At 45.3% G+C, this 17,883-nt stretch overlaps 1 protein-coding gene across 9 annotated transcripts in view; it reads right to left on the bottom strand.

Moving 5' to 3' along the window:
* The window catches only part of LOC137864060 (rho GTPase-activating protein 7-like), a 53,033-nt gene that overhangs the window by 11,356 nt on the left and 23,794 nt on the right, over window positions 1–17,883 (bottom strand). For 6 of the 9 annotated variants that reach the window (XM_068697826.1, XM_068697825.1, XM_068697819.1 and 3 more), the window contains exons 2-6: window positions 4,160–4,231; window positions 3,161–3,242; window positions 2,602–2,665; window positions 657–2,002; window positions 32–202 (exon numbers count right to left, since the gene is read on the bottom strand). In XM_068697826.1, the coding sequence (XP_068553927.1) occupies window positions 32–202; window positions 657–2,002; window positions 2,602–2,665; window positions 3,161–3,242; window positions 4,160–4,231 (1,735 nt within the window). Of the gene's footprint in view, window positions 1–31; window positions 203–656; window positions 2,003–2,601; window positions 2,666–3,160; window positions 3,243–4,159; window positions 4,232–5,644; window positions 6,166–6,467; window positions 6,595–13,084; window positions 13,345–17,883 lie in introns of those variants that run through there. The other 3 variants (XM_068697822.1, XM_068697820.1, XM_068697824.1) reach the window with 3 other exon arrangements.

Below are 17,883 nucleotides of genomic sequence, written 5' to 3'. Positions count from 1 at the left end.
ACCCGGTTTGCTTCAATGTTAGGCAACTTACCAGTTCCAGCCCTGCTTACTGGACGGGGAGTATCTGTCCATTAGAGCAGTGAGTTTCAACAAAGCCAGCTTTTGTGTCCGGGCTAGCTGCGCAGCTGCCTGGCTGTCACCCTGGATGGAGAGGCTGTCCAGGTTCTCACTTTCTTCCACAGACCAGTGTTGCTTCCTGTGCCTACGGGAAAAATGTTGTTCAAACTGAAGGACTGTTCCCACTGTCCCTGTTAATTTTCTGGCTGCATCTGCAAAACCCCTAAGACTCGACACAACCCGCAGTTCCCTGGAGAGCCCATTAGCTGCATTTAAACAAGCTGCTTCTCTTGCCATACCAAAAGTTTCAATAAGAAACACAGCAAGCGAGATAGCTGATTCCAAATGCCTACCAGTGCTGACAGGATCCTGAGAGCCCTCCTTTTAGCAGAGATCAGAGCAGATGTGGATATTGCACTGCCTACGGAACAGCAGTGCCTGGCACTACCAGTGCAGACTCTGCTACCCAGAACAGACTCAGTCGGGGATATTTTGATCTGGAATAGCTATTACAGTTTGTTTGTTTGTTTCAGTGGAGAGAATCAATGGGGAATGCTACCAGAGGGGCAGTCTGCTAGGGAAACCCAAGGATGGCTGACCTGTTGGTCTTTTTAGGGTCTGTTATGTACGGCAGCTCTGTAGAACTGAGCTCCTTGTCCAGTTCACAGCTGCTCTCTCCCTCAGTGGTTGGGACATCTGCTGTCTTATCTTCCGAGTGCTCTGTGTCAAGACGGATTTCTTTAGGCGAGGATGGACACGGAGAGGTCAAGTCACTGGCAAAGTCCAAATCCCCATCATCTGAGAACTTCTGTGTCCACTGATCGACCAGCTTTTTGAGACCATTGACATCTTCTATAACAGTGTTCAGTTCTGAAAAAACATCATCATCACCAACATCTGTTGCCTCCAACTTGTCAAACTGAAAATCGGGCAGGTTGTCGTACACACTCAGCCTGTTGTCTGTGCAGGAAAGGGGGCTGCTGGGGGCTTGGGAGTCCTTGGAACTGCTTCTGCTCCGGCTCCTTCTGCACCCATGAAAACTCCCAGTTCTCCAGTTGACAGAAGAGTTGTCCACTGAAGACAGGGAACTGGTTGTAAGTGCTGTAGGGAAAGTACCAGGCTTATGGCCTGGTGGTACGTGAAACATCTGGTTCATCTGTAACTTGACTTCGTTTTTGAGGTTTTGCTGAGTTACATTGTTCCACAGGAAGAGCTTGCCAGACTCCAAGTCCTCTGCATACATCCCCTTTCTTTCATAGTGTCTTTGTGGTTTTATAAGAGGACCCGGAGTGCTCACTGTGCTGCTGATTTCAGAATGATCGCTGCTACTGCAGCTCTCGGGAGAACAGGAGGAATTGTTCTTTGTTTGGATGCCAGAGAGGTCAGCAATATTTACACAGTTAAGCATCTTCATTTTTTCTTCATTAAATCCTTCCAGAAGAACAGGCTCGCTTATTATGGGTTTGGCCTTTGACTGACCACTCCTTAAGTTGCAGCTCCTTAAGTGCAACTTCTCCATTTTCTTTAGAAGGCTCGTCCTCTTTTTGAATGGTGCCCTATCCAAAAGCTTCTCTTCACTGGTGATACTCAAAAATTCACTAGGGGGAGGTGAACAACTAAAAGCAGAGTCCAGTGTAGCAACTTTACTGAAGAAACTCGTGCTGGTTTCCACATCTTCAAAAGCTTTGGGGAAGCTAACAACGTCACTGTCACCACTGCTAGTGCTGTGGATTGAGGACACATCGTGTTTCTCACTATGAACCAAAAGGATTGTGTCTTCACTGCTGACGCTCTTCAGTATTGGACTGCCTGGGACCGATGCACCAGCGCCTTCTTGTCCTGAGAAACTTTCGAGGCTGTCAAGACGAGACCACTTCTGACTGCACCGCTCATAAGCCCATTTGTTGCTTATTGCACAAGGTTCATCATCATCAGAGTCATCACTCTTAGAAAGAAGAAAAAAAGGTATAGTTCAAGGGCAAAGTTTAGAAACTTTAAATTATCAAAAATTTAACAAAAATGAAACTGCCTTCAAAGCCCCCAGGACCCACATACGGAAATATAAACGTTCAGTTACTGAAGGTCTGCCCTGTGGTCTGTTCTGTTAGCTGAAAATTTGTCACCTAATTTGTTAGGTGACACATTACAGCGCAGCATGCTGACCAACCTGGTAAGTTTACCATGGGAAAAGATGACAGATTTGATCTGAGGATGAAAACTTCAGTTTTGTGGCAAATCCAGAGATTTGAAAAAATATTTTTTTTTTCCTAAAGACAAAGAAATCAAACACTTCATGCTTCTACAACTAAAACTCATCCATTTGCAGGTAGAGAAGCACTTGGCTGTGAGACTATGGCAGCATCAGCATCTGGCACACCCTCTTGGAGACTTCAGCCAGGTGCTCCATGTGCTGTGCTGCTCCCACACCAAGTGAGCACCAGGCAACAAGCAATCTGTACACCTTCAGTTTTTTTTTTCTTCTTTCTTTTTTTGATGTAGCAATTAATCACATTTTTTACTGAGAAAATTAACTATATTTCATACCTGTTTCCTTTGATGGCTTATTTCCACTTTCATTGATGCACACTTGTTCAGTGTGTTCAGTCGTCTAGGGTGTAAGAACAAAGATGAAAGTTTTAAATTTAGACTATTTTTTGTCTTGAAAACACACTTGTTCCAAAGTAGTAGAGAACTGAGCCTGCAGAACTGAGCCTTACTGGTGTCAAAGACTGGCATACTGTTAGATGTTCTCCATGCGTTTTACCATAACCAATGCCCACTAACAACCCCATAACATTCACAGTTCCAGTTCTGCCATCTTAGAGCTAAGGAAGACTGCACCTAATCAGTTACTGTCACATTAAAATCATATAAAGAGCTTTAATGCTTGATTCTGAAAAATTGGGTGGAGAGGAACCTCATGAAGTTCAACAAAGGTAAGTGCAGGGTCCTGCTCCTAGGAACCCATGCACCATCACAGGCTGGGGGCTGAGCTGCTGGACTGCAGCTCTGTGGAGAAGGTCAGTCTCTGAAGAAAACTAAGTTATGAAAAGATGAAACACCTTCTGGAGCCTATTAAAGGTGATTCATAATTAACATTTACCTGAACAGTGATTCAATCGCATCTGCATCTAAGAAGTCGTGATCTTTCCTCACAGTTTTTACGTCAATAGGAAACTGCATATCTGTGAACAGAAGAGTTGAATCTGAAGTCTGAGTCATGATGGCAAAAACTCTGAATTTTCCACAGGTTTAGCAAAGGTTAAATAAATCAAAAACCTACTTCGATAGCTATATATTCACACAAATGTCCTTTAAGCAAGTGAGACATCAAGGTTCATGGTATACTGCTTTCAAATTTAGCTCTAGCATTCAACTTCCAATTTTTAATTTTGCACTGAAGAGGGAAGGTGGATATTAAAGCAGGCAGAAGTTTCTGCCAATTTCTTGAACTGTAGACCTTTGATAAAATCCCTCTTAAAGATACATTAGCGTTTGTTAACATTCAGTGACGTTTATAACAATAAATATATTTAAAAGAAGAACTTTTTTAAGGTATAAACACAAAAATTGTAGAAAATTATACAAGTTCACAACGAATCCATATTTCCCCCACAAATAATAAAAACTCTTTGCAGCTTCAGCAACATGAAAACATGAAGAAATCGTGCTGTTCGAATGTGTCTGGCTGCTTCTGAGTGGCTGTTTGAAAAAGTTATGATTGCAAGACAATTTTTCCAACATCCTTTTTAAAAAATGCCACTGAAACTGTATCTTGCTCAGGACCACAGGCTACACAGCTTTGGATGAGTTTTGGCTGCAGTCAGTGTGTCATTATACTCTGATAGACATAATACTCTAAGGAAAAGAGATCAGGTAAAGTATAAGCAACTAAAAATCACAAAAGCAGTAATTTGACTGAGTCGCAGACTAACAATAACCAGGAATGATCTAGTCCTTTGTGGCATTCTCTGGTGTCCATGGAGGTATTGCAGAATTTGGAAGTGCTCCAGTAAAAACTGCCAGGTTCTGAAAGCTGATTTATGCAAGCAGTTCTACTTAAAGTCAGTGTCAGCTGCTGGACAACGCTCTGGGATCCTACCTTCAAATAACTGAGCATACTGGGGAAAGCCGGCAGCCCTCAGCCAGTCGCAGGCTTCTCTGGCTTCAATTTCTGCAATGAGAACATAAAATTGCTCACTTACAGGCTCACAAGAGCAGCGCCTTTACAATATGTGCACGCCAGTTTTATCTGGTGGATTCTCAAAGGATCTGGAGCGTTCTGTCAGTGTGTTACTGAAAGGAAAGGACTTCTCGTATCCAACCCCTTCCCTGCACACACCCCTGGAGCAGGCGTTGTGGCACAGCACAGATGTGAAACTCGTGAGCGCCCAGGTATGCAGCTGGAGGTGAGATGCCGTACATCAGTGTGCAGCAGCTGCCCCGAAGCCTGGGCAGAGAAGCATCTCTTACATCTTGAAAGGAGCCGTCAGGGCCGGGTGTGTGATACGTGTGCCCATTCATGCACTCCAGTTCTGAGACGATGATAAGACACAAACAAACCCTATAAATAGCCTTTAAATGCTATCACCACGCTCATTACACGGACACTGCCCGAGCATTCCCAGCACAAGGGTTCTCAGCAGTACCTGTTGCTAGGCTCTATCAATATTTATTTCCTTGCCAGCTACCAGCTCGGCTTGGCAGCCAGCTCAGCACAGCAGATGTCAAGCCCTCACTGCTCACTTGGTGACAGTTCACAAAGCCCCGTGGCCAACGCAGCAGAGTTCCCACAGGAGCAGAAGCCGAATACGAGTTCACAGAATCACACAACACTCACCAGATGCCTCAAAAGCATAAACATGTTTAGCATGAGAACATGCCAGCAGGCTGTAGGGTCTAGGTGTGCCGAGGAGGAGAGGGATCCCACGCGGCATGCTTTCACATCTGAGCGTCATCCAGCACACACCACAACAGGCACTGACCAAAAGGCAACGACTGCTTGGAAAGAAATGCTGGGAAGCACCTGATCACCCAGCACGCTCATTAGACAGCGAGGTTTCTAAGCACCGTAACATTCAGCACGCTGGGCTGGAGGAACATGCCTGCTTCTTGAGTCTGTTTTCTTTGCACTTTCACTCCAAGATTAAGACTCCGAGACATTTCCTCCACTGAAATTCCCCGCCTGCTTTGTTGAGACCTCTTAGTTGTAAGTCACCAGGGTGTCAGCCTAAAGAGACTTACCAGGTACTGCCAGACCTTCCCTGTGGTTATTACCCTACTGCTAAGCTCAGCGTTACTCCCAGTAGCCCTTGATTTTTTCGGACAATGGCACCCTTAACAAAGGCTTCCCCGCACAGAGCTGCGGCTTCTCCCTCCGAGCACACAGCGATACCCCAGCACAATAAGGATGCACGCCTCCTTTTTTCAAACTGCAGAACAGAAATTAATTATTTCTTCCACAATAGCCACTGTGCTTACAGTTATTACTACACTCAACACCACGATTTAGCACAATCCTTACCCTAACACAGCATTTCCTGAGCACTGAGGCAGGGGACTGATAAAACACCAGCACTGTACTCACAGAGCAGAACAGAGAGGAGGACAGATCTGTAGGGCAGGGCCACGAGGAGGACCAGTCTGACACTCGGAGCCTTCACAACAGCAGAGCACGCTGAGGTTTGCACTGGGGTCAGCCCACGAAGGAAAAACCCAGCGGTCTTCTGCGGGGGGAAGCCCTGGGGGTGCTCATCTGGGTGCCCACGCCTGGGCACAGCGCTCCTGAGCTCGGGCAGGAGCGTGGCCGGCTCAGTGTCGACACTGCCCCAGCTCCCAGCACGCTGGAAATCCAGCTCTATTTTTAGAGAGAACCACACCATGGACAGTGATGCAAATAAGAAGAGGCTGGATGATGTTTCACAGCTCGCAATGACCTCGGGCATGAAGATGACAGAAAATACGATGACATTCCTACACGTAGAGGTGGCCCCTTCCATAGAAGGTTTCTCTGCTAATGCAGATCCTTAAATCCCCAGGCCCTGTAAGGTGCCTTTGCACAGTGCCATGTTGCAGTGGCACAGCGGTGCTAGCAGCCTGACAAACAAGGCACACAGCCTGTATCTCTACAGCTTTTCAGACTTCCTACAATTCCTTCACTGCCGAAACACCTACCCAAAGGGACCTGCTGACACCGCTGCACTCTGGGGACGTCTGCTGCCTCCTCCAGTCCCGCTGGAAACTGAAACCATAACCAGAGAGTGGATGCTGAGGAATTGCGCTCTGACCAAAGGAAATTCCCAGACCAGCCTTGCAGGCTCTTTGGGGCTATTAAAGGGCTCTCACACTGTGGGTTTTTTTGAAAAATAAATCAAGTAGATGAACCATTTGTGCAGAAGACCCTTCCCCACCTTCTGACTGTAGCTTGGCTTCACAGCCTGGCTGCACCTTCCCTGGCTGGGCAGTGTCTCCCTTCCACTCCTGTGTCTGCACGCTCGCTACAAAAGAAGCTTTCAGGTTCATTGACCAGCTTTTAAAATAGATGTGCTAATTAACACAGGCTGATAGCAATTGCTCAGTTCTTCTTGGAGCTACAGCAGAACTCAACAAACTCAGGTGCTTGTTAGCAAGATGTTAGATCTTCCTAAACAGAAACTGGAAATGGGGGAGCCTTCAGAAAGCCGGCAAGGACAGCACCCCAAATACGGTCACAGCATCTCTGCCTGCAAGCTAGATGTCATACAAGAGGATGACGTTTTTGTACCGATCTTTCTGGTGCTCCCTGCACACAGGCAACAGCATCAATAGCACGACAACCCCAGCATGGCACCTCTTTCTCAAGCAATAATTTCGTAATTAGGCAGATGGAAAAAAAATGTTTCCTGCAACCCCAATCCCCTGTTGTAGCTCAGGGGCCGCCAGCAACATTCCCAAGCCAAGCCAGCCGCCCCCCATGGGTAAGGGGTTACCAGCAGCTGCTGATGAGAAGCAGCACACAAACGCGTGCCCCGTGTGATCCTTGGGCTGTGCTGTTTCAGGCAGGTCAGCTTTGTGCTGGAGCTGGCTCCCTGCGGTCCCAGTGACACCAGCAGGCAAGCTGATGTACCAGACTGAGCACGGCTGCTGCCTGTGCTCCTCTGCCCTCCTCTCTGCAGCCCCAGCACCCACCTCAGCCTGGCCGGTGCCTCCTCTCCTGCACCCACGTGTGCTCCAGGCCCACCACGCGGCGTTCCCCCAGCTGAGCACCATCCTGCTGGCAAACTGGAGAGCAAACCAGGACTCATGGCGCACTTAGAAACCAGATGCTATGCCAGCTATTAAATCCCTCGCTGAATGACCATGGGTGACACGGTGTGCTGCTTGCACACGCAGCTCAGGCAGCAGGGAAGACACATCGGTGCTGAGGCTTGGATGCTCTCTGACAAGAAGCCCTCTCCTGGCAGCACCTGAAGGCAGCCAGAGGCAGGTGATGAGAGCGGCCAGCCTTGCTACCAGATGCTCATGAGCTTCAGCTAACAAAGAAAGTGGCAAATTGTCCTTCAGTTTTTAAAAAGATGTCCTTTAAACAAAAGGGAAGGATGCAGATTTCTGCTTGGAAGCATGTGTGCAGTGACTCACCCTCAAGATGCAGCATGACATTTTACTTGCGCGGCTCTGCTGCCAGAAGAGGAATGGGCTTTCCTTCCTTTTCTCAGCTTCATGTTCCTCTCCTCTGCTTGCCCTGACACCTCCAAGCCTGTGAGAGCAAGCCCTGCCAGCCAAACTTGCAGAAAACTCTTCGCTTTTCTTGGCGAGATCAGTTTGGTGGCAATTCAGCTTTCTGCATCGCCCACCACACAGCCAGCGGGGACGGGCTGCGGGTGGCTGGCAGCCCCCAGCCCAGTTGGAAACCTGGCCAACACGTGCTGCTGTCCACGCGGGGGCACATTGCTCCTCTCCTACCTCCAGAGCAGTTGTTGAGGAGATTTCTAAAAGCCATGGCAGATGCACTACTTCTGCCTCCACCTTCGGACAAAGCAGTGTGCCAGTGCTGACGGGTGGGAATCGCTTGGCGGCCAGGTCTCAGTCTGTTAGAGGGGTTTGGTGTAACTCGCAATCTCTTCCAAAACATGCCAGCGAGTAAACAGTTGGAGAGGCGTTTCCAACGCTTCTGTAGGGTCCAAGTGCAGTGCTTTCAAAAAGGAACAGATTTTCTCAACAAAGACAGCTCACAAAGCACTCCTGTAGCCTCTCCTCCCCGTGCCATGCAAGTGCAGACAGGCGAACAGAAAAGAGGCTACGACTGATTCTGGCTTTATTTGGTTACATATTACACCAAGGCAAACTGGAAAAAAATCCAAAGAATTTTGCTCTTTCCCAATCTCAGTGATTGTACAGGAAGATTTTTTCCACCTGGTGCTAATCCTGCTACAGCAACAGACAAGGGACGCCCACAGCCTCTGCGCTGAAACCTGTTTTATTTGGCGTGGCAGAACTCACTGCTCCAGCCCAGGCAGGTGCTGCCGCCTCCTCTCATCGCCGGCAGTCCCGAACTATCATCCCCCTCAGCCTCAGCCACAAACGGAGCCAACAAGACCTGGGCACGCTTGGCAGCCACAGGCCAAATTCCACAATCTGTTTTTCCTATAGCTCCTGAGTCGCCGGTTCGTCCTGCAGTGATTTAGGTGCTGCTGTTACTGGTTGAGCTGGCAGTGGTGGAGATGAAGAGGCTTTTTCAGGGTCCATTTGAAGATAAAATGATGAGTTTCCAGCTGCATCTTTTTATAGCCTGGGGTTATAAAAAATTGTAGGCTCCCCTCTGACTTACAGCTGCTAACGAGGTACTGCACTTTACAGGCTCTATGAAAAATGCATTTGCTGCGCTAGCACTATGATTTCCTGAGGATGTCCAGAACCTAATAGTAACCTATGTCGGGATCTTCAAAAATTGTCTTTTCTTGAGGTATCACCTCTTGAAGAGTCTGAAAGTGTTGTCTGCTCAGAAATGTTGACAGCTTAAGTGCTTTCAGAGCAGGGTGTTTGCACAGACCAGGGTAAGCAGTTGGGGCTTGTAAAACCACCAAACTCTCCAAAAGTGGAGACAGATCACAAATAAGAGGAAATGTTTATTCTGTTGTCCCATGTGCAATGCAAAATAGCAGAGACTGATTCTGTTTTATCAGCCTAATGGAGGGGGAAAAAAAAAAAAAAGATTCTTGCTTGGAATTTTGCCAGGATAAATTAGGCTCCATACAGATAATTGAATATGAATGTCTAGAAAAAGAAAATGCCAAGATATTTGGCCTTTCTTTCCTCCTTTACTATCACGCTGGTATTTTGGAATCGCAGCCAACTCTTCAGTTATCACAGCTGGGAACTGCAATATATCCCCGTACTTTGTGGCAAGCTTAATTGCATCTTTATCCAGCTCTTTGGCATTAGCTTCCCAAGCTGATTACTGGGACTCCCAAGCTGCCATTAAGATCTTTACTCAGATCCTTGTCCTTAGCCTCCCTTGTCAGTTAATGGGACCCGGACAAGTTTAAAGGTATTTTCTTTGCAGATCACATTAACTAGCTCATCAGCGTTTGATGATCTTTTAATTGTTTCTGCGTAAGTTAGAAGAGGTAGTGCTTGCTCTACAGAAATGGCAAAGGGCTCAGGGGAATTAGGTGTCTTACTCTCACTGACCTTAGAAGTGAGAGTGTAACTCTCCAATTTCTAGACCCGCACTTGAGAAGTCTTCTCCAAGGTGACAGCAGATGCAGCTCCCCGCAGTGTGATCTCAGGCCCGTTGCTTCTCCTGGCCGCACAACAGCAGCAGATACAACATTCCTCTGCCGCAGCAGCTCCTTATCGCTGGTCTTGTACAGGACCCTTGTACATGATTGAGACCCACTTGTAAAATTCCTAGGAGGAGCTGTAGGTAACAGGACGGGTAACTGCTTGCTTCCAGTGGAGCCAACATCAATAAACCCACGGCACAGCATTAACTAGTGCCAAACAAGGATATTGTCCATGCTCTTTCAGGGGGTAGCACTAGGGTTTCCCTAATTCTACCAAATGCCAGAGATAGCACTGCATGTGAGACGAGTTCAACCTACGTGTTATGAACTATTTAGCCCAACAGAGGCAGGTCAGTAAGTGATACTTTTAAAGAAAGGCATTTGTTAGCCCCTCTGAGGTGCACTGAGCCAGCCTGAAGCTGCAGAGCCCAGGTCAATGCCGTCTTTACCTGGTCAATACACTCGAAAGACATTTGCTGGTATTCAGAGATATGCAGCAAAGTCAGAAAAACCGCTGAGCATTTCCTAAAAGCATCAAACTGTGAAACAAAAGCAAGAGTGATTAGAAGAACATGAGCTGAAGCACAGAAAGCCCAGGAATGATTTAACACCAATATATTAAAGAGGAACAGAAAGCTGCTGTAGTGTCCCCCAGATTGTTACCAGAGGCTGCACGGGGCCCCACACAGGACCGAGCTCACTGTGACACTCAGGGCACCACAGTGGGGACACGCAGGGGAGTGGGGCTGCGTGATGCCAAATCCGTACCACAGGGCAGGCGTCCCCACAGGCCACGTGTAGACAGATGCACCCCGCCAGACAGCGTAGCTACCCGTACAGAATGGGTGTCTCATTCCCATGACCTGCATTCATTTAGAGGGAAGGAGTAACTGCAGGCAAAGCCACACCTCACGGCTACTGAAGTTGCTGGCTTACCTCTATATTTTACCATTTTGCCAACATCATTTTGATGGATTACTGATTTATTTTTTTTTACTAAACTAGCTACTGTTTCATTTTTTCCTTCCCAACAAATGCCTGGAATGATGTTGCCTCTACCCTGCACACAACGAACTAAGGCTCTGATGTTGCACCATGCAATGGAGATACTGTGTCTCATAGACAGATTATTTTTTTCCTATTTGACTTAGATGGAGCAGGATTTGGGATCCATGATTAAAATCAGTGTCAGATGCCAGCTACAGAATGTGAGCCAGCCATAGGACATGGTTACTGTGTTGTAATTAGGTCCCTTGCCACAGTGGTTTTCGTGGAACTGTGAGAACCCTTACTTTTATTTTGTTTATAGAGACTTAGTTGAGACAAAAAATAGTTCGTGATCTGAAAAAATCATACGCAGTTAAGCAATGAATCTGTGTACTAAAAACATGAGCACAACTTCTGACCTTTCTGACTACTCAGATTTGTCTGCATTTGATGCAGTTCATTGCTATTTTGATTTTATTTTCTCCTTCTAATAACAGTTTTACTAACGTAACTTAATATAGACGGGAAATAAAGCTCTAAATGTAGATGGTCTGTCTTATCACATCAAATTAAACAAAAAGAAAGAAAGAAAAACTTTTGAGATGTTTTTTAAACCATGAGCAATACAAAATTGTAAATTTCCAATAAAAATACACGATCAGCCTTTCCAACCTGAACAACCTTCTGCAGAAATAATTCAACAATGCACAGAGCATCACGTCAAGTAGGCGGGTCCCAGAAGAACATATCAAACATACTAATATATCTAACATTATTTCCCTGGAAGTTAACTTTAAATCACTAATGATTTTATAGCTCCTGGACTGTTAGTTACATAGGGCAGACATGAGGATAGGATGCTGCGTTCATGTAAAGAGGTCAGAAGATAACTCAAGCTCTATGAACCACTCCAGTGTCTCTAAATCTTTGTAGCACCTCTTGAAATGTTTTGGCTTTTGCAGTGTGGAATTCAAAGGCACAGCAGAAAAAAAAATGAGATTGAGCACAATGGATAAGCAAGAATTTTCTATTTAAAACAAGAATTCTTCTGGTTGTGGATGGATTTTTCTAAACGAGGATTTAAGAAGTGAAGTCAAGCATTTTGCTGTTCATTTAACCCAAGCTCATTTAACCCAAGGATCATTATGATGAAATTGGAATTTATGGGTGCGTTTCATTAGAATTAATTCAATTTTCCATATAGTAATCAAATGCAAAATTTGCACAGACTTACTATTTATTTTTAGTTCAATTGGCTCCTACGCTGGCAAATTTTATGGCACAATAAAAAAGACATTTGATATTAGTACTGGGTTGCACAATACAAAAGAAATTATGGAGTTGTGATATATGGTCTTTAGCTGTGATTAGCTAAGAAAATGCTTTTTGCCAGGCCCACCCAAAGCAATGTAAAAAGTACACACCCTGTTCTGATCAAATCCTCAGCTGTGTGCTTGGGTTAGGAAGATGGAATGTATCATTTAAATCTGGGAATAACTTTGGTAGACAGCTTGCATGTGATATTAATGCTCCAATTAAACCATGCAGTTGTTCTTTCCCCCTCTCATTTTCCTTTGGGCATTTGCCATGAAATGATGATACACAGCCCTAAAATGCTATTTTCTCTGTCTTTTAGGTAGTTAAAGTAGTTTAACAAGTCAACTTACAGCAAAATTCCTGGTGTTGATTGGTACCTAATCAAGTAAAGGCTTACATTATGGGAGGGTGGGGAGGGGGGAGGCTAATTCAGCATGATATAGCATGATATAGCAATAGCTAGCGAATAAATGATGAAGGCTTTTCAGGAAGGAATGACAATCCTGGCTCATTTTATCCATACCTCAGTACAATGAACCTGGGGGCTCCTTGCATCAGCCTCTGCCTCAAAGGAGCTCAGACTACACACAGTAAGCTCACACCCCACAGAAGCTGGTCCTTGGCACCTATACCTGAAGCAGGAATCAGAGTTTTCACATAGGCTGGAATAACCAGGACTCAGTCTCAGAAAAGGTATTGTCACAGGATGTCAAAATACTCCACATCCACTGCCTGAAAAGGGGCTTGAGGGGCTGCTGATGGAGATTTCCATACCACAGGGAAGGGTGGCAAGAAAATCAGCATTCTGCTCACCTGGGCTTTTCATTTCCCTGCTCTGCAGCTTGCCGAGGACCACAAAATAACTTTACCAACACCCCAGGGGCCAAATCCTGGAAAACATGCTATTTCTGCAAAGCTGTCATTAAGTGTTTGATCGCCTTGTTTCTCAAGCAACTTACCCATGCTGAAGACTCTCCAGAGCTTTTCTGATGTGTGGTGTTACGGGCTGACCTAACTTCATGCAAAAGCCTCTGTCAGCCTCTTGTAGGTCAGCGCATGGAAGGATCCTGCACACAGCATCTCCAAACCAGCTGCATTCTTCCTGGCTTCGCACCGAGGTCGCAGCTCCAGTGAAAGCCAGTCCCAGAGTGGGACGCTTTAAACAAATTTGCAAAGCATTGCACGAGCAAGACAAGTCATTTCATAAATGAGCCTGCCACTTCTAGAACCCTCACACATACTTAACCAAAAAAAAAAAAAAAAAAAAAAGCCTACGTAGCCTACGTTACTAAAGCTATTTCAAAAAGGCACTGTGCCAGGGAATGGAGGCACCTCTCACCAAAGGCAAGTTTATTGCATATTTTAATTCTGACATCACTGGAATACTTCCCGTGCAAACACATCTACCAGAGGTCACCTCACTCCCTGCTTCCCGTCACCCCTTTTGCTGCCTCCCACAACAGGCACCTTTCAGGACCAAAGCTGAACAGCATTTCACTTGTGACTTCTCCTACCAGAGACATTCTGTGCAGAGGGCTTGCTTCACAGGAATGCCCCACTCCAGTTTATCTCTTGTTTAGAAATACACGGGTTTGTGGCTGCAGTGCCCAGAGGCTGCCGTCCTTTCTTTCTGGGAGGCTGGGCTCCCACTGGAGCGTCCCCTGAGGCAGCGTGGCACTGTGCCATGCCTTGCCTTGTCCTTTCCAACCAGCCTTGGCTGGAAAGCACAGAGCACTGTGCTGCCTACTGGCCACATCCATACGCTGACATTTTTTGAGAGGGGTTCCTCAGCTCTCAGCAGCAGGTATCTTCAAGGTACACGCGCGCAGTGCAGGTGTGGTGTTGGCGCTGAGAAACCCTACATGAAGGGCAGGGAGTGCTGAGAGCTGCCTCCCCCTTGCCCTGCTGCCCGGGCTGTCCACCATGAGGCCTGAGGCCAGACGTCCACCACAGGGTGGATGAAGCCACTGCTGTGGGCGCAGCCATGGCCCCTGCTCGCCATTGCCGGTCCTTGCTGGCTCCGACCGGCTGATCGCTGCCACGAGGCAGGGCCTCGTCTCCCATCTCTAGCCTTGGTTCAGATCAGTCTGGTCCCAGACATGGGAAGGAATACACCCTGGGCTTGGGGCCGGACATAAAGAATGCTATGAGTTCACATGAAGAATTGCTGGCAAAGCTAAGCACAATCCTCCCAGCTCAGACCTCAAGGCAGGCCTTGCACCTCCCCTCACCCAGCAGCCCTGTGCGCCCGCCTCAGCCTGCCAGGGTAAACCTGCTCCCAGCCCAGCATGGCAGGGGGCCTCCAAACCTTGTACAGGGTTAGAAGTTAGAATTGGTGCTATGAAAGCCTTCTGCATGGACTAACATAAGATATGCAAATAGTAAAAATACTATTTATATGCATTCCTTTAATTTATGGTTGCCTGGAACATTCACTTCCAGTTTTTCCAATATGAATAAAGGAATTCAGGCCTCCAAGGTTTCCTCCACTATTTCACTGGCAAGGAGATATCCTTGTGAGGAAAGAAGATCAAAGGCACTTTGTCAAGTAAGCATCTTCCACTGCCAAGGAGGTGGGAATATTAAGCCAGTGGCAGCCCCAATATATATGCAAAATAACAGTAATACACGGCAACAAATGCACAAGGAGGTAGAGCTTGGTGCCACAGACACCACCTCTACAGGACAGCAACACCAGGAGACAGAAGATTACGTTTGCCTGTGTAGATACATACGTGTATAAGCATACATTTAGAGGAATGACCTCATTACAACAAAAACAAACCTTAGGAAATTAAACCTTGTATTCTGAAGATTCCTTTAATGGAGGGAATGTTGAGAGACCAGGGTCTCGTTTTTGCAGCTCAAAGATCCCATACGCTTTCTCTCCCTTCTCGGAAGGATGATGTTCACAGGAGATAACTCCTGCTATGGATTTTAGTCCATGACAAGGACAGGTAGTCATTAATTCCTACTTTTGTGTCTTCCTGTCCAAAGTCAGCCTTCAACAATTAGGTCACTAAAACCCCTTTGCCTCTTTCAGAAACATCTGCAAATACAAAACAAGGGAGAATTCTCTTCTGAACACAACATACAAGAACTAAGACAGAATAAAACAAAACCCCCTTTTTAAAGGGAACAGTAAAGTATCCTTGCTTTTCCTGCATCCTTTACATCCTTTAGAAGAAGCTGGTCCTTTTATATGTCTGTTTACCTGGTGCTACAACAGCCACAATTGCTGTAAATTGTTGTGAAAGGAGCTATCATGGAACTGCAGGTCCTGGGAAACAGCATGGGGTATTGGGGTATTGCCTTGTCCAGCAGGTGACTTAACGATTTGGTTTGATCCTCATTCCTTCGCAAAATCTCCGTGCCCTACTTCAGTGGAAACTCTGCAATCTGCTTGTAATTAGAGCAGTCAAACCTCAAGCTGGAAGCTTTTGACTTCTATTGTAAGTTTAGCTTTTTTTTTTTTTTTTTTTTTTTTTTTAAGAGGAAAGCACTGTGTTATCAGAATGAATTTCAGGAATTTTCTCAAGGAACTTTTATTGTTAAACTAAACAAGTTGAAGAAATGTTCCAGAGCTAGTGGAGTTCCTAAAATGTGGATGAGATAATGTAGGAACAGAGAACATGACATCTTGTTTCATAGCTTCACAGAGAATATTTGACCTGAAAAAGCTCCAGAGAAGTGTGCTTGTAGTGGGTGCATGGAGTTTCCTGAGCAGTCTCCCCTTCAGGGATGTATTTCCATGCCACACATCCCTGCCTGTGGTCACTGCCTGGAAGAACTGGTACAGAGAAAAGAGTACACAGAGTGAAATCACAGCTTTGCCCCTCACTGCCAACTGAGAAAAAAGAGTAAAAGCCTTGATTTCCACAATTATTTGTCTATCTCAAGAGCCAATTACAAACTCACCAATACACCTGCAGCTATTTAAACAAATAAAACCAGACTGTTCGCTCTATACTTGTTATCAACATGCCTCCAAACTGGCTGTGACTTGAGTGGGAATGGATGATCCATTCTAGAACAAACACCAACACCTGGGAAATACAACTTCTTTCTCTAAATAACTAATAAAAATCACAGTTGTGCCAGTGCTTTCTCACATAGTCCAGGACTGAAAGTGTAAAGTCGTTCAACAATCCATTTTATACTGTTACTTCCTTGTGATATTGCTGTGAACCAAGCCCAAGTTAAACAGGACCTGTATCCAATCTCCGGATCCTCTTTCAGTCACAGTCTTGAAAAACAGCTGTTTCTTGCCTGACAGAAAAGCAGAAAAGTACCTTTTGCTTATTTTGCTTCCTATCTTTATCACATCTGAGCTGTTGAGCAAGATTGCTGGACAGAATATTCCTCAAAGATCCAAGGGATGCTCATTCCAGCAACAAATCAAAGCAGCTGGACAGGTCTTTTTTTCCTTTTTTCCCAGTCATACAAAAACAGTAGCTTCTAATTTTACCAGGTTGACATTATACATGAAACACCCAATTCTTCTAAAAACTCAGCTTACGAAAAGACAGTTGCTGTTTCTAAAAATGTGTCTTAGCAGCTCAGGAAGCAGCAATAGGCAACTGTCACACTGGATCAAAGACTACTCCAAACTTATCTACCTGTACATGGAGCCAGATCTGCTTGGTCAGAAATCTCCTGAGAGCTGGTTTTCTTGTGAGGTGTCCCAGAACTTCTCCCTTTTGATCTAAATAAATGTCACAGAACTGACAAGACACCTAAATATCCGTGTTTTGGAACTGGTAGTCCATTGTTAATACCATGGTATGGCATTGCTGTCAGTGGGAGCAATGTGGTGCAATGGGACATGTAATCCTTCAGTACAGGAGAGCTCGGTACAATGGCTCGCATGAATAAGAAGCACTAGAATAGAGAAACTTCGGGAATAAGCAATTGGTAAAATTGCTTATTAAAATAGTAAAACCTGAATGAGGTTCTGATAGAATGTTGATTGAACAGATTTAACAAATATTTGCTTGAATTCTCCATAGTAGTTCACTTGGCCATATTTACATCCTTGGTTTGTTATTTGCAAGCATTTGTGAAACCGTAATTTTGCTCAGAGAAATAACTGGGAACCAGTGGCTCTTACAGCTAGCAAGTCTGCTGGTCTGTATGAACACCTAGCGTCACAGTGACTTTGATCACTTTGCATTTTTCCCATGAAACCATTTTCAATGATATTTGATGCTTGTTTGCAGATCTGCCTCCAGGAATGTGTCAACAAGAAAAAAAGAAAGAAAAAAGTGTGGTGATTAACTTAAGCCAAATCTATGGTTATAGATCAGGAACTGATTTTATGACATAATTCATGTCATTTGCTATTTCCCTGGCTCAAGCTTATCATCAACAGATAAATCTTTGAATCCTTTCAGACTTCTCCAGAAAACAGCAATTTTTCTCCATGCGCTTTCTTCTGTGACATATGCTTAAACTTTTCATTTGGATCACTTATGTTAGAACTAGATTAAACTGCTGAAAATATAAGTGCTGCTTGGGTGAAATAATAGCCAGAACGCTTAAAAATAGCCTCTAATTCCTTTAGTAGATGCCGCATTTTTATCTGAAAGGCAAAGAAGCTTATAAGGGTAAATAATTATTTTCTGGGCATCAGAGAAGCTAAGATTCATTTTGGCTTTTCAGTTTGGCGCTTTAAATGAGAAATAGGTCTCAAAGAGAGCGAGAATAAAGCAACCAATGTGCGCAATAACAACAAAAAAATAGAGAAAGAAAGAGAGAA

This window comes from Anas acuta, chromosome 14 (assembly GCF_963932015.1).
Source record: "Anas acuta chromosome 14, bAnaAcu1.1, whole genome shotgun sequence".
Classification (NCBI taxonomy): domain Eukaryota; kingdom Metazoa; phylum Chordata; class Aves; order Anseriformes; family Anatidae; genus Anas; species Anas acuta.
The sequence above is the reverse complement of the archived record's forward strand: the minus strand, read 5'-3'. Positions and strand labels throughout refer to the sequence as shown.